At 42.2% G+C, this 19,277-nt stretch overlaps 1 protein-coding gene across 2 annotated transcripts in view; it reads right to left on the bottom strand.

Annotated features, from left to right (window-relative positions):
• pus10 (pseudouridine synthase 10) overlaps nucleotides 1-19,277 on the bottom strand; it is a 98,318-nt gene that overhangs the window by 38,144 nt on the left and 40,897 nt on the right. For both annotated transcript variants that reach the window (XM_041182726.1, XM_041182727.1), the window contains exons 5-7: nucleotides 17,406-17,440; nucleotides 2,853-2,964; nucleotides 2,359-2,420 (exon numbers count right to left, since the gene is read on the bottom strand). In XM_041182726.1, coding sequence (XP_041038660.1) covers nucleotides 2,359-2,420; nucleotides 2,853-2,964; nucleotides 17,406-17,440 — 209 coding nt within the window. The remainder of the gene's footprint in view (nucleotides 1-2,358; nucleotides 2,421-2,852; nucleotides 2,965-17,405; nucleotides 17,441-19,277) is intronic.

The raw sequence follows: 19,277 nt of genomic DNA, 5'->3' as shown, positions 1-19,277 counted from the left end.
CCTGTCAACTACCCGATGGACAGATGTTATTGGTTGGCGTTCCTGGAAAGATATGAAGCTGGAGTCTCCAAGACCTCTATTGCCAGCACAAGATTCCGCCCACTAAATCACCAAGATTTTTTTAACTAAAGAAGATTTAAAAAAATGTTTCACTATAGGATGAACTTAGAATATTAATCCCACTGGGTTAGAAAAGGAGAAAGATAATTGATAAAATAGCAAAACTAAAAGAGCATAAAACCCCATGTCCAAATTGTATGCACTTATACATGCACAAGACGACCAGGGGCGGAAATGTCCCAGATTTGCACTGAGTGTAGTAGCGGGTGGGTGTTGGCCGCTATGGTGGGTTTTCACACCATATTGTTCCAAACCCGCCACGTTAATTATGCTTTCCCAGAAAACACCATTTTGATGGCGGGCAGGTTCCGATTTGCCTCCCATGCCGTCACTTCGCCTCTTCATCACGCTAGGGACCACATTTAAAGTGCAGCTGTGCTTAGTGCTTCCAGCCCAGGACTGCAGCAAAGAAGACGTAGCACCGAAAGGCAAGAATACTGCAGCCCTCCAGTGCCTTTTGGATGCGGGGAAGGCCTGCTGTGATGTCCTCTATCCCCGCTCTGGCTGTAGGAGTGGCAGCAACATTAGCACTCGGTAGGCTTGGTAGGCAATGGCAGTGGTGATCAGTGCCAATGATGCACAGAAGTGGTTGGCCATCCAATGCACATAGAGAATGAATGATCTTATCCATTCAGCCAGGGTATGGCAACCATCTCATTACTTTAAACTCTCACACTCAAGCCCATCACACATTCACTGGCATCTCACTCACTGCCACCTCAAGGGACATCACCACCCATTCTCACACACATACCTTCACATGTCCATCTGGCCTCATCTCCTCTGGAGACTGTCTCCTCAGCCCTCACCATCTTGAGGCTACTTTCACAGATCAACATGTGACCCCACACACACCCTGGGATACCCTCCTTCCCCAGTACAGCCCTCGTCCTGCAGCCTGTTCCCTTTCCTGAGGCCACTTCTCCCCCTTCCCTTCAAGTCTTAGCCCTGCAGCCGTTGAAAAGCCACCCACATATGGCTGGTCTGGTAGGTAGAGACCTATCCATGAGCCCCCCTAAAAAGTGATGTGGTGCTGTCTATGAAGCCTGGCACTGATGACTGCGAGTGCTGATCGAAGCAAGGAAGGCAAATGAACCTTGAAGTCCCAAGCTTAGTGCAGCCCACGAAGTGCACACATTATGTATGCTGTTGTGAAACATGTCGGCATGTTTTCCCGCCAACGTGGTTAGGTGATCCAGCTGGGGCGATGATTCCGGCGGACTGGCTTTATAGTGATATGTTGATGGATTACAATGAGATTCCTGATGTCCGATGGTGAGGAACGCAGCCCGCCATCAGTAGGTGGAGCGGATGATCGCAATCTGGTTTCACGGCATCGTGAAACTGATTTTTGGCCTTCTCACCATATTGTCTGCTCATGCCACCGAACATGCCCGACGCTGGCAGGCACAGAAAATCCTGGCCTAGGGAGCAGATAGCAGAGGCACTATTTTTTATGTACATAGGTTCTATAGAAGAGGAATAGTGCCAGAGGACTGATGGACAGCTAATGTTGATTCCAAATACAAAAGTGAGATAGAACAAAGGCTGGGAATTGTGAATTAATCAGCTTAACATCAGTGATAGGGAAAATACTAGAATGTATACAAAAAGAAGCGTGCACCTAAAGTCAGAAATTAGAACAAAAAATAATTAGCATGGATTCTAATAGCACTCTTTAAAGAGATAACGGAAAGAGTAGACAAGGGTAATGTAGAAGCCATATACTTTGGTTTTCAAAATGCCTTTGATAAGATACCACACAGTAGGTTCATGACAAAGGTTAGGGCTTGTGGAGTCAGGGGACAATCTGAAAGCAAAGAGTAAAAGGTAGTTGTTCAAATTGCAGGAAGTCAGAAAGCAGCGTTCCATAAGTCATGCTGGGACCACTCTTGTTCGTAATTTACATGAATGATTTGACTACTTGCATCTGGGTTGAGACTGTAAAAACTCATCTGAGATGTTAGGCTGAAAACACATCCTTAACTGTATATCTTAAAAGATTTTATTTTTCATAAACAAAACCTGATACAACAAAAAAGTGAAAGTCAAAAGTCCTTTCAAGCACTCCAGAAACTTGATACAGTACTCACAATGCAAGGGAGCATAATTTATTCTCACATAAATTTTTCAAGTGATAATTTGCCACTGGCATTAAGTGGGTCATTATATAAACAAATTATAAAAATATGTTAGCATTCAACAACAAGCAGGGAAATGATAAATAGGACAACTTACAGAAAGTGGCAATCCTCAACTGTTTCAGGGTGCTCGAAGACCACACTTACTTCAAATAAGCTCTAGTATTGAAACAAAGGCAGTTTATCCTCCAGTAAAAAATTAATATCTTTATAGTCCAGGCAAAGCTTTTGATTGACCATTTCAGAAAAGTAACTAAACATTGGAAACCACATACTTTCAAAGATAAAACAAAATCAGTTTACTTTTAATTTAAAAGAATAGAATTTAAAATAGTCATAGGTTTTCTATACCTTTTTCCCTTCAAAATATGGATAATTCTCAAATGTTCTCATGAGTGAATGAGATTTTTTCCTTAGAAAAGCAATCAATTTAGCATCCAATAGTTAAAGTACAATTATTCTATAAATCTAACTTCAAAATGCATTGCACTACATTTTCACATTCTAACATATTCAACTTTGAAACCATAATTGTAATAAAAATAAACATTGCCAAAGTTCATCTTGAAATTCTGAAGACAAATACTCTACCTTTCCATCCACAGGTACACTCAGTTCCTCAGAAAGCAGAGGATGGGTTATCCACTTGTAGACCTCTTTAAGTTGTAAAACATCATCCTTTGTTAAAAAGCTTCCTTGTTGTCTGTCAAACACAGAGTATGTTACTTGAATATGTCATCCAAGTCTTAAGTTTAATTAGTGCTCAATTTTATGCAGTAACCTTGGAATGACCAGAATAGTATGAGAGTTTGGTTTTAGCTGCAGTAAGAACGGCAACGTTAAACGCGATCAGTAAAGGAAGCTGTACAAATGCTCTAAGACAGGAACTTGTGATCAAACCTGAAGCAACAATTAGATTGCCATGGGTCACCCAGTTACATAGTACAAAGTCAGCCTGGTTTTAAAATTACGCCCCAAGACCAAAGAGAAGCCAATGCATAATTTCATCCCAGAAATATCAACACCTAAGATTTCAAATTACTGAGAAAACCTAAGGCTGGGATTGTGTTACAAAAGTAATATACTCAAAATTCTGTATATAAACCACAAGAGCAGTCCGCAATTATCCAAACATTTTGGCAAGTGATGATGTTTTATAATAGTCTCATCTCAAGAATCACAATGAAGGCAATGCATATGAAATAATATAGCACTGTCAAACACATAAAGAGTTCTAAGTGCATTCCAAACTACAAAGTATTACTTAAAAAAAATCATTTCCATAAACTCTTTCCACGTTTCATTCTATAAACCAGAAATGCAACCAACATAAATGCTCAAATTAACATTTTGATTTAACGTTCACAAAATATAGATACCTAAAAGAAAATAAAAGGCTGTGATCACAGAGCTCAGGCAGAAAACTAGGAAAGCTTTGCTCTTACTATGATATTTGTTTTCATTGGACAAAAGGTGAAGAGGGAATACTTTAAAATGTTGAGTGAAAATAGATAACATAGACAAGTACAAATTCCCTTCTCCTTTACATCTTCCAAAAAAAAGATAGGTGACAGACACCTCGGTAAAGAAGTTAACACTGTGACAACTAATTAATTTTAAACAAAGTTAGATGCGTATCTGGTTAGAAACAGAATTGAGGATTATAAAGATAAAAGTGTCTTTTGAAATGTCATAGCAAGGAGGATAACCAGTAATGAACATTTATTACATGATGCAAGATTTGAAAGGAAAATCTTGGAGAAACCTTGTCAGAGGTTTTCTGAAAAGTCTAAATGCTTTGGGTGCAGTTTGCAATAGAACTGAATATAAACTGTAGAACTGCATTTTAACACTGGCACCTGTTTCGTTCAGATTCTGGCAACCCAGCATTCTTCACATTACTACATCTGGCCCCTTAACTCTAGCAGCAGGATCATTGATCCAGTATTTTTGTGGCTCTATAATTCAACTGGTAGGGTAAGAGAGCAGATTTAGTAAAGTACAACAAATTGGTGTAAGATGTAATCAAAACTGGATGAGTACCAGTACAGAAATACCAAAACAAATGGGCCTAATAACCTAATTGACTTTACTCCTTCCACATTTTCTCACTTGATGATTCACTGCCTTGTAATTCCTTGCTTCTTTTTTTAAGTCAGCTTGTTTCTCCATTTCCTTCAAAAAGTCCCAACTCATAGCTGAAATTTATTTTCTTGGAATAGTGGTAAAGGGGTTGGATTTATTCACTGTACATGTTTACTCAAGAAGAAGGACAAGATTTAAAGGTATTGAAATTTTACACGTGTCACACATTACTTCAATTTGCGATAGCAGAATGGTCCAGGTACTGCCAGGCTTCTGTGGCAACCCGCTTCTAAATTCAATAAAAAAGTGACTTGGTTGCATTCATGGTTTCATAAAATTATCATTTGTAAGTTTTAAAATGATCAAAAAGACATTTGAAATGAAAAACCAGTTCTGCTAAATTTGTTCCCAACTCCAAATGGACTGCAGCAATCAGGAATAAACAAGGCAACACAAAGCATTTTAATCTTATATCATTTAGTCATTTGGCAGTACAGAACTTGAGTATTGTTGAAAAAAAAGACATGTCAAAGCTTTTCGTCTTGCATTCATCAGGACACTTCGAAAGAATACCAATATAATGGGAAACAACAATTTATACTGTATGTGAAGAAAGTGCTGATTAGTTAGCAAGTGGATGCTGATTGGTAAAGGTGTTGCCTTGAAGAATGCGCCAGCGATGGTGGCTGACAGTTAACTGCCTGACTGACAATCTTAAATTGGTTATCACACTGAGGGTTATTTTGCAAATATTGTCTAATCGCTGAATCACATCTAATGTTGGACATTGTGTTTTGAGTTTTGTAAGCACAGGCTAGTTGGGTACGGTCTGTACCTTGCCCGTTATGAACAGCAGAAGAGACATGCTTTTTGATTCTCTGCCAGTCTTTGGAACGTAAGGCCTACATAACTAGCAACACACTGGCACTAAGATTCATAAACCACATTACTTATTTGTGCGATAGGCAAAATGTCCTTTTGGCTTGACAGCAGCATCCTGTTATTGGCAAATACCATTTAGGTCTCTACTGCATAGTAGCAGCGTGAAACAGCTAGCTTCACCTGTTCTTCAGATTTTTGAGATACCTTACCCTTCCAGGGTAATAATGCATGTAATACAGTGTGAAATGATCTGATCAGGGTAGCCATTATCCCGCAGGATGTCTTTGATGCGCCCTATTTTAGCGTCAAGCTTGCATGGTGAGCAAATGGCTTGGGTCCTATTTACAAGGTTGCCAATAAGACCAATCTAATAGCATGTGCAACTGTAAGAATCCCAATGCGTATATTGACCATTGAAGGTTGGCTTGTGGTAGATCGTGGTAGAGAATCCCCGGTCAAATTTCCCAACTAGCACATCAAGGAAGGGGAGTTCATTTGACTGCTCCATTTCATTGGTGAATTTGAATACAGGATGGGGCCCATTAAGTCGTGTAAGGAAATTATTACATGCAGCTGCAGATTTAAATATAGCAGATGTATCATCCACACATCAGAAATATGCAAGGAGTAGGAGGTTAGGTGTCATTCCATCAAAGACATGTTTCTCATGGAACCCAGTAAAGATGTTTGCGAGGGCTGGGCCTTGAGGGGATCCATGGCAACGCCATCTACTTGGGCATACACCATGTCATTGAAACTGAACTCAACTGCATGAGTTGCTGAGCTCATAAGTTCAATGGATACTGATTCACGCAATGGTGGTGGGTCTAGATCATCATGATATAGTGCTGCAACGCAAATATCTATGACTTCCTTAAGTGGAAAATTGATGAGTGGGCTAGCAATGTCAAATGGGCACATGGACACAGCGTTGCTACCAATACGGAAGTCCTGTATGGTCTTCGCAAATGTGAAGACTACCTTCACCGTGTATGTGGAAAGCATGGTCGAAACTGGTTGTAACAATTCACCCAACCATTTTGCTAATTCATGGTGTGCAGAACCAATCATAGATAAGATAGGGCATAAAGATACATCACTTTTGTACTGTCTTGGGCAGCCTATACATAGGCAGACGTAGCAACCCGTGAGGACGAACCCTGTCATATATATATCATATGGTAGCTCCTCAATCTTACACAAGTCCAGCAAGCTTTTTTTTAAAGCTTACTTTCGAGCAAGGCTGTCCGGCCATGTTGAGCAGCAGGTCCAATGGATACGAATTTGGACCCGTCATTAAGAATGGCGTGCATTTTGTTGATATAGTCACACTTGTTAAGGATGACTATTCCGACCCTTTGACAGGTTTACTAATGTGTATGTCCGGGTTGGTCTTAAGGCCTCGCAACATTGTAAGAGATTTGTGTTGAATGTGAAAGTCAAACGTTCGTTCAGAATATTGCAATATGCAAGATATAAGCTAGGCGCACCTTCAAGGATTCAGCGTCTTCAGTGGACGTTGGTTTGTGGTGGGATAGTTGGGAGCAGAGAAGTTTGAACTCAGCAAATACCTCTTCACGTTTGATTTGGGATGAAGGCACACCAAAATTGAAACCATGTGCAAGAAGAAACTCCTCGCTTTCTGACAGTGCATGGTCAGGGAGATTTGTTACATGTTTAGTGGCATCATTAACTGCATTGCCAAACCGCTTCTGCTTAAGTGAGTTTATGATGCAGATATGTTTCAAACGGGTACAATTTATGAAGCGATCAGCTATCGAAGCAACATAGCGGCATAAGCAGATCAAATCAAAAAAACGAAAGAAATTTGCGCACCTCAGATCGAGCACAGTGTAGGGCACGGCATAAGTTAGTAACCCTATTACCAATCTGTTCAATCTCATCTCACATAAATGCTCGCTCGATCGTGGGAATGTGTCTCACTTTAACAAACTCACGAACAGGCCTAAGGCCGTCCCTTTCGGCCCTGAAAAGTGCCCAGCCTACCTCAGACTACCCTCGAAGGGCAAGATATCTCATAAATTTGAGGAACAGGTGAAGCTAGCTGTTTTACGCTGCTACTATGCAGTGATATACAAGTGATATTTGCCACTAACAGGATGCTGTTGTCAAGCCGAAAAGGCGTTTTGCCTTTCACACAAATGAGTATTGTGGTATATGAATTTCAGTGCCAGTGTGATGCTAGCTATGTAGCCGTACATCCAAAAGACTGGTGGATCATATCAAACAACGGGAAGGATACTGACCATACCCAACCAGCTCGTGTTTGCAAAACTCAAAACACAGTGTCCAACATCAGATGTGATTCCACAACTGGGCAACATTTGCTAAATAATCCTCAGTTTGTTAAGAATTACGCTGACAACCAATTTAAGATTGTCAGTCGGGCTGGCAGTGTGGCACGTTTGCATGTACTGGAAGCTACATATATTAGTACATAGGACCCTGTTCTTTGCAGACAGAAAGACCATGTACACACATTGCGCCTATTTCAGTGACAGTGACAAAATAAGTGACAGCCATTCGCTGACTCATTCTTCAAGGCAATGCTTTGGCCAATCAGAGTCAAGCTGCCTTGTTTAAGTTTCAAACAATGCTTGGCAGTTAACTGTCAGTCACCATCACTGATGCATTCTTCATGACATTGCCTCTACCAATCAGCACTCTCTTCACATACAGTATAAATTGTTATTTTCCCCTTATATTGGTATTCTTGCCAGATGTCCTGATGAATGCAAGACGAAAAACTTTGACATGTCGCTTTTTTTCAACAATACATATATAATTTGAAGGAGAGAGTACTTAGGAAGGGTTAAATTAGATACAAGGGAAATAAATGCTTTAACAAAAAATATACAGAGAGAAGGAAAAATAGAAAAAATATGGGTTAGTTAAATTTTTGTTTCTAGTATGTCCTTCATTTTCATGGGCTTTTCTATTAATAAAGCTACTCTTGATATTCCAACTGTTTAACTAAAACACTGAACTTCATTTCAGCATCAGTGTAAGAGCTGTAAACAAGAGAAAGACTAGTCAGTATTTGCAGCTAGGAATTTCAGGTGTTAAATTTTATAAATTTGTTACACTATCAGTCATATTTTCCACAAAATCTAACCGTACAGGTAGTGTAACATATTGATGTATCCATCATGCTACTCCATACTGTAACTGGAGCAATGGCTGTATGCTAAGCTGCCAATCTTGTCTAATCTGGGTTTAAACAAGGAACAGGGTTTATAATGCAAAGGTGAGGTAATTGCGAAGGAATGGGGGAGGGCAAGGATGAGTGCCAGGAGAGGTAGGACAGAGACAGAGGGAGTAGACAGAGAGAGAGGGCAAGAGTGAAGAAAGGGAGAGAGAGAAGGAGACAAAGTGAAGGAACACAGGTATCTTGAGGGAGCGGGCCATTTATCTGCACTTAACCTGAATTATAAAATGGAGGAAATTATATCACTAAAAATTAGCTTGAGGAATTAAATACACAAAATAAAATCTTACCTACAAGTCTAGTGAGAGATCCAAGTTGTTATGGAGCTATCTAGGAACCCCCATTTTAGTGGAAGTAGTGAATGTCTAGTGTATTTTGTGTAGAACTGCAGAACATTACCCTTTGTTGCCCAAATAACAAATCTGAATTCAAATTAAGATTTAGCTTTTTGTATTGCATAACAAAACATTTTATTCAAGGCTATTTGCTCAACCTCCCTCACCTGTCCCTTCCCCACATTTATGTACAATGCCAAATGAGGCTTTTTTTCAGTATGCTGGTCCAAAGGATCCCATTTTATTTGTGAATTTCTGCATCACACACTGCTGATTTTGAATGTTATTAAAACCTTATGTAAATTAAGCCTTTGCAAATGAAAAATAATCAAAACTATTTCTACTCACATTATCAGTCCTAACAGTGACAGCAGCCATTTTCATGTTAATCATTAGTTTGAAAACAGCAGCTAGAGCCAGAAAGACAGTTTGAAGTTTTACTTCTTCATTTTTAAGCTTATAAAAAGAAATACTGAACTATGACTCATTAAATCCAGATCCATTTGCAAATCTTTGCTCTGACTACACTGCTAGTCATGTTACTCTCAAATTAAAATATTCAAATACCATCTCACAAGGTCACTATTTAGAAAAGTTGCATCATTTGGGAAATGATTTCCAATCTTTGCTCATCTGTTACATACTTTATCTTCTCCAGGGCCACAGACTATGGGCGGTCTCCTTTTCCCTTCCCTCTCCATCTTATTACCCCTTTCCATTCCTGCACATGCAACCTCAAAACATATTTCTTTGGCAACTCCTCAAGATACTGAAACAGTCCGTGTCAGCATGCAGCATGACCTGGACAACATTCAGGATTGGGCTGATAAGTGGTAAGCAACATTCACGCCGCACACCTGCCAGGCAATTACCATCTTCGGCAAGAGAGAATCTAACCATCCCGCCCTAGACATTCAATGGTATTACCACCACAATCCCCCACTGTCAACATCCTGGGGGTTACCACTGACCAGAAACTGAACTGAGCCAGCCATATAAATATTGTGGCTACAAGGGCAGGTCAGAAGCTAGGGATCCTGCAGCGAGTAATTCACCTCCTGACTCCCCAAAGCCTGTCCGCCATCTATATGCCTGGATAAGTGCAGCTCCAACAACACTCAAGAAGCTCAACACCATCTAGGACAAAGCAGCCCGGTTGATTGGTAGCCCATCCACCACCTGCAAAATTCACTCCCTCCACCACTGACGCACAGTGTATACCATCTACAAAATGCACTGCAGCAACTCACCAAGGCTATTTCGACAGCACCTTCCAGACAAGTGACCTCTACCACTTCGAAGGACCAAGGGTGGCAGATGCATGGAAACACTACCACCTGCAAGTGCCCCTCCAAGCACACAATATCCTGATAAAAACAAAAAATAAAAACAAAAAAACTGCGGATGCTGGAAATCCAAAATAAAAACAGAATTACCTGGAAAAACTCAGCAGGTCTGGCAGCATCGGTGGAGAAGAAAAGAGTTGACGTTTCGAGTCCTCATGACCCTTCGACAGAACTTGAGTGAGTCCAAAAAAGAGGTGAAATATAAGCCGGTTTAAGGTGTGTGGTTGGGGGGGTGGGGGGAAGAGAGAGAAGTGGAGGGGGTTGATGTGGTTGTAGGGACAAACAAGCAGTGATAGAAGCAGATCATCAAAAGATTTCACAAACAACAGAACAAAAGAACACATAGGTGTTAAAAGTTGGTGATATTATCTAAACGAATGTGCTAATTAAGAATGGATGGTAGGGCACTCAAGGTATAGCTCTAGTGGGGGTGGGGGGAGCATAAAAGATGTAAAAATATTTAAAAATAATGGAAATAGGTGGGAAAAGAAAAATCTACATAATTTATTGGAAAAAAACAAAAGGAAGGGGGAACAGAAAGGGGGTGGAGATGGAGGAGGGAACTCAAGACCTAAAGTTGTTGAATTCAATATTCAGTCCGGAAGGCTGTAAGGTGCCTAGTCGGAAGATGGGGTGTTGTTCCTCCAGTTTGTGTTGGGCTTCACTGGAACAATGCAGCAAGCCAAGGACAGACATGTGGGCAACAGAGCAGGGTGGAGTGTTAAAATGGCAAGCGACAGGGAGGTTTGGGTCATTCTTGCGGACAGACCGCAGGTGTCCTGCAAAGCGGTCGCCCAGTTTACGTTTGGTCTCTCCAATGTAGAGGAGACCACATTAGGAGCAACGAATGCAGTAGACTAAGTTGGGGGATATGCAAGTGAAATGCTGCTTCACTTGAATGGAGTGTTTGGGCCCTTGGACGGTGAGGAGAGAGGAAGTGAAGGGGCAGGTGTTGCATCTTTTGCGTGGGCATGGGGTGGTGCCACAGGAGGGGGTTGAGGAGTAGGGGGTGATGGAGGAGTGGACCAGGGTGTCCCGGAGGGAACAATCCCTACGGAATGCCAACGGGGGGGGGTGAAGGGAAGATGTGTTTGGTGGTAGCATCATGCTGGAGATGGCGGAAATGGCAGAGGATGATCCTTTGAATGCGGAGGCTGGTGGGGTGATAAGTGAGGACAAGGGGGACCCTATCATGTTTCTCAGAGGGAGGAGAAGGCGTGAGGGCGGATGCGCGGGAGATGGGCTGGACACGGTTGAGGGCCCTGTCAACGACCGTGGGTGGAAAACCTCGGTTAAGGAAGAAGGAGGACATGTCAGAGGAACTGTTTTTGAAGGTAGCATCATCGGAACAGATGCGACGGAGGCGAAGGAACTGAGAGAATGGGATGGAGTCCTTACAGGAAGCAGGGTGTGAGGAGCTGTAGTCGAGGTAGCTGTGGGAGTCGGTGGGTTTGTACTGGATATTGGTGGACAGTCTATCACCAGAGATTGAGACAGAGAGGTCAAGGAAGGGAAGGGAAGTGTCAGAGATGGACCACGTGAAAATGATGGAGGGGTGGAGATTGGAAGCAAAATTAATAAATTTTTCCAAGTCCCGACGAGAGCATGAAGCAGCAATATCCTGACTTGGAAATATATTGTCATTCCTTCACTGTCGCTGGGTCAAAATCCTAGAACTCCCTTCATAACAGCACTGTGGGTGCACCTGCACCATGTGGACTGCAGCAGTTCAAGTAGGCAGCTCACTGCCACCATCTCAAGGGCAATTAGGGATGGACCACAAATACTGGCCTCATCAGCAGCACTCACATAATGAAATGAGAAAGAATTTTTAAAATGTCTTCTGCAACCTTCCTCTTCCAATATGCCTTTCTCACATTCTTTAAACCTTCCACATAACTGCTCAGTGAAATGTTTTGCTATAGTTCATTGGATCAAAAAAAATTACTTCTTTCCAATAATATTTACTCAGCTTAAGAAAGTAATAAAATTGAAGCTGTGAACATTCCATTAGAGATTACATTTGAATCTCAGTACTGATTCATATCATAACACACTTGCCCTCACTGGATAATTTCACAATTACTGATCTATGCTAGCATCCATGCAGCAGCAGAATAGTTCATTTTGAGATGGAGGAGCAAAAGTCAGGGCAACACTCAGAGCCGCACCTACTAAGAGAAATCAAAGATAAAAACAAAAAAACTGCGGATGCTGGAAATCCAAAACAGAAACAGAATTACCAGGAAAAACTCAGCAGGTCTGGCAGCATCGGCGGAGAAGAAAAGAGTTGATGTTTCAAGTCCTCATGACGCTTCAACAGAACTAGGTGAATCCAAGGAAGGGATGAAATATAAGCTGGTTTAAGGTGTGTGTGTGTGTGTGTGGGGGCGGGGGGTAGTTGGGGGAGAGAAGTGGAGGGGGGTGGTGTGGTTGTAGGGACAAGCAAGCAGTGATAGAAGCAGATCATCAAAAGATGTCACAGACAACAGAAACAAAAGAACACATAGGTGTTGAAGTTGGTGATATTATCTAAGCGAATGTGCTAATTAAGAATGGATGGTAGGGCACTCAAGGTATAGCTCTAGTGGGGGTGGGGGGAGCAAAAAAGATTTAAAAATATATCTAAAAATAATGGAAATAGGTGGGAAAAGAAAAATCTATATAATTTATTGGAAAAAACAAAAGGAAGGGGAAAGAAACAGAAAGGGGGTGGGGACGGAGGAGGGAACTCAAGACCTAAAGTTGTTGAATTCAATATTCAGTCCGGAAGGCTGTAAAGTGCCTAGTCGGAAGATGAGACGTTGTTCCTCCAGTTTGCGTTGGGCTTCACTGGAACAATGCAGCAAGCCAAGGGCAGACATGTGGGCAACAGAGCAGGGTGGAGTGTTAAAATGGCAAGCGACAGGGAGGTTTGGGTCATTCTTGCGGACAGACCGCAAGTGTTCTGCAAAGCGGTCGCCCAGTTTACGTTTGGTCTCTCCAATGTAGAGGAGACCACATTGGGAGCAACGAATGCAGTAGACTAAGTTGGGGGAAATGCAAGTGAAATGCTGCTTCACTTGAAAGGAGTGTTTGGGCCCTTGGACGGTGAGGAGAGAGCAAGTGAAGGGGCAGGTGTTACATCTTTTGCATGGGCATGGAGTGGTGCCATAGGTGGGGGTTGAGGAGTAGGGGGTGATGGAGGAGTGGACCAGGGTGTCCCGGAGGGTGCGATCCCTACGGAATGCCAACAGGGGGGGTGAAGGGAAGATGTGTTTGGTGGTGGCATCATGCTGGAGTTGGCGGAAATGGCAGAGGATGATCCTTTGAATGTGGAGGCTGGAGGGGTGATAAGTGAGGACAAGGGGGACCCTATCATGTTTCTCGGAGGGAGGAGAAGGCATAAGGGCGGATGCGCGGGAGATGGGCCGGACACGGTTGAGGGCCCTGTCAACGACCGTGGGTGGAAAACCTCGGTTAAGGAAGAAGGAGGACATGTCAGAGGAACTGTTTTTGAAGGTAGCATCATCGGAACAGATGCGACGGAGGCGAAGGAACTGAGAGAATGGGATGGAGTCCTTACAGGAAGCAGGGTGTGAGGAGCTGTAGTCGAGGTAGCTGTGGGAGTCGGTAGGCTTGTAATGGATATTGGTGGACAGTCTATCACCAGAGATTGAGACAGAGAGGTCAAGGAAGGGAAGGGAAGTGTTAGAGATGGACCACGTGAAAATGATGGAGGGGTGGAGATTGGAAGCAAAATTAATAAATTTTTCCAAGTCCCGACGAGAGCATGAAGCAGCACCGAAGTAATCATCGATGTACCGGAGAAAGAGTTGTGGAAGGGGGCCGGAGTAGGACTGGAACAAGGAATGTTCCACATACCCCATAAAGAGACAGGCATAGCTGGGGCCCATGCGGGTACCCATAGCCACACCTTTCATTTGGAGGAAGTGAGAGGAGTTGAAGGAGAAATTGTTCAGTGTGAGAACAAGTTCAGCCAGACGGAGGAGAGTAGTGGTGGATGGGGATTGTTCGGGCCTCTGTTCGAGGAAGAAGCTAAGGGCCCTCAGACCATCCTGGTGGGGGATGGAGGTGTAGAGGGATTGGACGTCCAGGGTGAAGAGGAAGCGGTTGGGGCCAGGTAACTGGAAATTGTTGATGTGATTTAAGGTGTCAGAGGAATCACGGATGTAGATGGGAAGGGACTGGACAAGGGGAGAGAGAAGAGAGTCAAGATAACGAGAAATGAGTTCTGTGGGGAAGGAGCAAGCTGACATGATTGGTCTACCGGGACAGTTCTGTTTGTGGATTTTGGGTAGGAGATAGAAGCGGGCCGTCCGAGGTTGGGCGACTATCAGGTTGGAAGCTGTGGAAGGAAGATCCCCAGAGGAGATGAGGTCAGTAACAGTCCTGGAAACAATGGCTTGATGTTCAGTGGTGGGGTCATGGTCCAGGGAGAGGTAGGAGGAAGTGTCTGCGAGTTGACGCTCAGCCTCTGCGAGGTAGAGGTCAGTGCGCCAGACAACAACAGCACCACCCTTGTCAGCGGGTTTGATGACAATGTCAGGGTTGGACCTGAGAGAATGGAGTGCAGTAAGTTCAGAGAGATACAGGTTAGAATGGGTGAGAGGAGCAGAGAAATTGAGATGACTGATGTCGTGCCGACAGTTCTCAATGAAAAGATCAAGAGAAGGTAAGAATCCAGAGGGAGGGGTCCAGGTGCAGGGAGAATATTGGAGGTGGGTGAAAGGATCCGTTGAACGGGGAGAGGACTCCTGCCCAAAGAAGTGAGCCCGGAGGCAAAGACGGCGGAAGAAGAGTTCAGCATCATGCCGAGCCCGAATTTCATTGAGGTGAGGGCGTAAGGGTATGAAACTAAGTCCTTTGCTGAGCACTGAGTGTTCAGCATCAGAGAGGGGAAGGTCAGGGGGTATAGTGAATACACGGCTGGGGCTGGGATTGGAAGATGGGGTGGGGACGGAGGGACAGGCAGGGGTGGAGGGTCCTAGGTGGGTGTTGGTGTCGATGAGTTGTTGGAGCTTGCATTCCTTAGCACTTGAGAGAAAGAGAAAAAGTTTCTTTTTGAGGCGTCGGATGAGACAAAGAATAAAATGAAACTGGGGGCACACGCAGCTTTGAAAAAGGGTACGGCGGTGCTGCTGGAGGGAGAGGTCGAGTGTGTTCATATGGCGGCGCATGGCACTGAGTGTGGATCTCAGAATGTGACGGGAACAGCAGTCCGAGAAACGTTTTATGTCCTGGAGGTACCTGTAATCCTGGGTGGGTTTGAAACATGAGGGGTGGAATTTCAGTTGAAATCCACGTGGAGTAAGTCGGAGACGGAGACAGTCACTGAGAAAGGAGATATGGCTGTGAAAGCGGGTTTTAGTAAACAACTTGTCAAACCCCAGGAGAGAAATGGAAAGCAATGAAGGTGAGCAAGGCAAAAGAGAGATACGGAAATCTTGTCGCAGAGACGAACAAAACTTCTTCAAGGAAGGCATTTCTTGAAGAGCAGTGGCAGTCAATTAAACACACAGATAAAAACAAAAAACTGCGGATGCTGGAAATCCAAAACAAAAAAAGCTGCAAAGCAGAAGCCAGAGATGAGATGGTATCCAAGATTCCTATGATCTCCCAGCTAAAGTTAGAAACCACAACAAACTAGTAAAGGATTTCTTTGCTTGGTTAGGTCCTTAACTGTCCATAGAGTGATTGATAGAAATTACAGAAAATTTATTTCCATCTGACGAGCAAAGGTCTTTGTGTGGTTTAGGCCTTTGTTTTTGTCTATATAGTGCTTTCTTTAAGAAAGAATGTTAATGAATCTGTTCATTTTACCAGTCCAAATGGAGTGACACCTAGTGGTTCAATTAAAAAATGCAACTAATAAGTTGGGACTGTAACTCTCAATATATCATGGCTCAATGCCACTCAACAATTCAAGCATGCATCACAAACGAACTGCATGGAGTAAAAAAAAAACACATATTATAACTTGCATCATCCAAACTGTTCAGCTGCTTACAAAATGAAGAAGAAAACATAAGTTATATGATAAAATTTCTGTATAATAACAATTGCCATTTTCCTCATTAGTTTGAAAAATATAGCAAACTGACTGGAGTTCCACATATGAATCAATGAACCTCTTTTCAGACACTGTGAATGATTCACACGGTGCTCTCAGTTTGACATCCAAAGCCTTCTTCAGAGTACCGACTCAGTTTCCTGCTTTTCCACTTATTTACTTGTTTAAGCCACCTTGTAGTTAAAGTCTATTCCCAGGACTTAAAATCAATTGAGTCCCATCAATTCTCAAGCAGATCATTGACACAAAACAAAGCACATGTGGAGCTACCAATCTCACCCACAAAGTCTGCTTTCTATCAACTAATATGGAGCAAAACTTCTGTAATGGTGCCAATGGATCATAAAGCATCCTACTGAGTCAGGCGAAGGGATTCAGTAAGACTTGTAACAGAATTGAACTTTTAAATAAGAACAAAAACAGAATTACCTGGAAAAACTCAGCAGGTCTGGCAGCATCGGCAGAGAAGAAAAGAGTCGACGTTTCGAGTCCTCATGACCCTTCGACAGAATTGTTCCAATTCATGTACTTTGAGCAGTAGCCATCCTTTACTTATGTTAAGCTATGATTTGAGAAGGAGCCTGGCCCATTAAAACATTCAGAATCTCGACACTGGATTTTTACACTGACTTAACATGGTTCTCAAGTCCTTTCTTTTTAACAAGATCGACTTTACACCAAGAGTGCTTGAACTCTTCAAAAAGGCTAACTACACATTACAAACCATGAATAAACCTTGGAATTTGCGAAACATATTGCCCCAAAAAACTAACATTTTTGACCAGTTATGAAAGTTTTAATTTTCTCCAGAGATACCAAGGATTAAATAATGGTTATGCCTTCCTGTTCCATGTGACTACGTAAAAGCAACATCTGAAATGAGAAAAATTAGTTGTCTGTCAAATTTCAATCTTAACAGTTTACATGAACTAGAGATTGGAAGGTGCAGGGTTGGAGCGGAAAGTGATTATATCGTATATTAAAGATGAAATTGACAAAAATGTTAAATATACAATGAAAAATTAAGTTTCTTAAATAAGAAAAGATTTTCGATTTCAGAAAAGTTTTAGTCAATTTTTAAAATGCTATGTAATTTCAAAGAATAGTTTCTTTGAAAATGAAAGCAGTTTCAGATGCTGACTTTATTTATTGCAAAACAAGCACAAAGAAAAATTCCCTGCAATGATTACTTACCCTACTTCCTGCTTTACCAGCAACCACGTGGCATGCTATTAGGTGGGTGGCCAGATCCAAAGATGAAAGGAAGAAAACAAGTGTAAACAATTAAAATGAGGTAACATTTCCTGATACCTGTGATTGAGTGTCTACGTACATCACAAGAGATACAAGTCACAGTCTTCAGAAGGTGCAGCCCATTCAAGAAAATATGTAATAAGAGAGGAAGTGAACACCACACATTTGATATATGCCAACAGGCATCCCAAACCAGTTGACAAGGACTTTAGGAATCTGTTTTCACTCTTCACGGCAGCAGTATTGTTCAATTTTCTGGAATATTTACATTTCTATCTATAATTCTCATTTTTTTCACACTGAAATCCCTTACTTATTAATGCTATCTATTTTTACGAACATGAGGAAAATGTTTTAACCAGAATTTTCATAGGACTGGGAGAAGAATTTTGATCAGTGATGGGATCTGCAACACTTTTCCATTTTCAGCACTTAATGTCAGCATCAAAACCTTCAGATCAAATATCAGCTATACAGCAAAGTTCTTTCTCTTCTACTCCAACAGTTTACCTCATTGTACTTTTTCTGTATTAAAACTGGTTATCTAATTGAACATATATATTTATTACTTATGTTTTACTTATAACTTGATAGCTATCCTCCAATCTTTCTCCTTCTTAGGCTCCACACACTGAATGACCAGAAAGCACTCATACTTATCCTTCCAAACTGAAAATTCTTTGTACCTTAACCAAGCATTTGCATGTCTAATGGTACAGCAGATGGTAACTCAACAGCGATGTAGTGGTGGGGGTGGAGGAATGTGAAGGAAGGAGAGTAAAATCACACACACAAGGTGAAATTAAAGAAAAATGAAAAACATGAAGAAAACATGGGCATATAGAGAACTTTGCCAATTGAGTTGACACAAATCTTTAAGTCACAGTCTCCGGCACCAATTCTCAGACTCAGTGTCTTATCTCCTTGCCCTAACCCCTCCCTTTCTCTGATATCTCCCTCCACATGTTGCAGCCAAACCTCTAACTTGCTTATTTTCTCTTTTGTATTTTCTCTCCCGCACGACCTAAACCTATGCAGACACAAGTGACCCGCGATGTCTGATTCAGTCTTAATTGATGCATTTTGTGACCAACAATAAATCACGGCCGCCACTTATTCCGGCCCAGATTCTGATTGTGTAAAAAGAAAAAACTGACATGACAATAGACCATTCTCCAGTTACTTTTGGCAGATCCCTTGAAATCCTCTCACGGAACAATATGGCTCCACAGACCCCTGGTTCAGAACCCCTGCCCTTGTGCAATATGTTTACATAGGATTACATCGATATACGGCATAGAAACAGGCCATTAGGCCCAACCAGTCTGTGCTGATGTTTGTGCTCCACTTGAGCCTCCTCCCATCTTGCCTCATCTAAATCTACCATCGTAACCATCTATTCCCTTCTCCCTCAAATGCTTGTCTAGCCTCCCCTTAATAGCATCTATACTATTCGCTTCAACCACTCCCTGTGGTAGCCAGTTCCAAATTCTTACCACTCTTTGGGTAGAAGTTTCTTCTGAAGTCTCTACTGGATTCTTGTTGACCATCTTAAATTGATGGCCTCTAGTTTTGCTCTTCCCCACAAGAAAAAACATTCTCTCTGTATTTACTCTATCAAAACCTTTCATGATCTTAAAGATCTCTATTAGGTCACTCCTCAGCCTTCTTTTTTCAAGAGAAAAGAGATGCAGCCTGTCAATCCTTTCCTGATGTGTATACCAACACATTTCTGGTATCATCCTTGTAAAGCTTCTCTGTTCTCTCCAGTGCTTCTATATTCTTTTCGGTGACCAGAACTGTCCTCAGAAC

This window comes from Carcharodon carcharias, chromosome 2 (genome assembly GCF_017639515.1).
Source record: "Carcharodon carcharias isolate sCarCar2 chromosome 2, sCarCar2.pri, whole genome shotgun sequence".
NCBI classification, from domain to species: Eukaryota; Metazoa; Chordata; class Chondrichthyes; order Lamniformes; family Lamnidae; genus Carcharodon; species Carcharodon carcharias.
The sequence above is the reverse complement of the archived record's forward strand: the minus strand, read 5'-3'. Positions and strand labels throughout refer to the sequence as shown.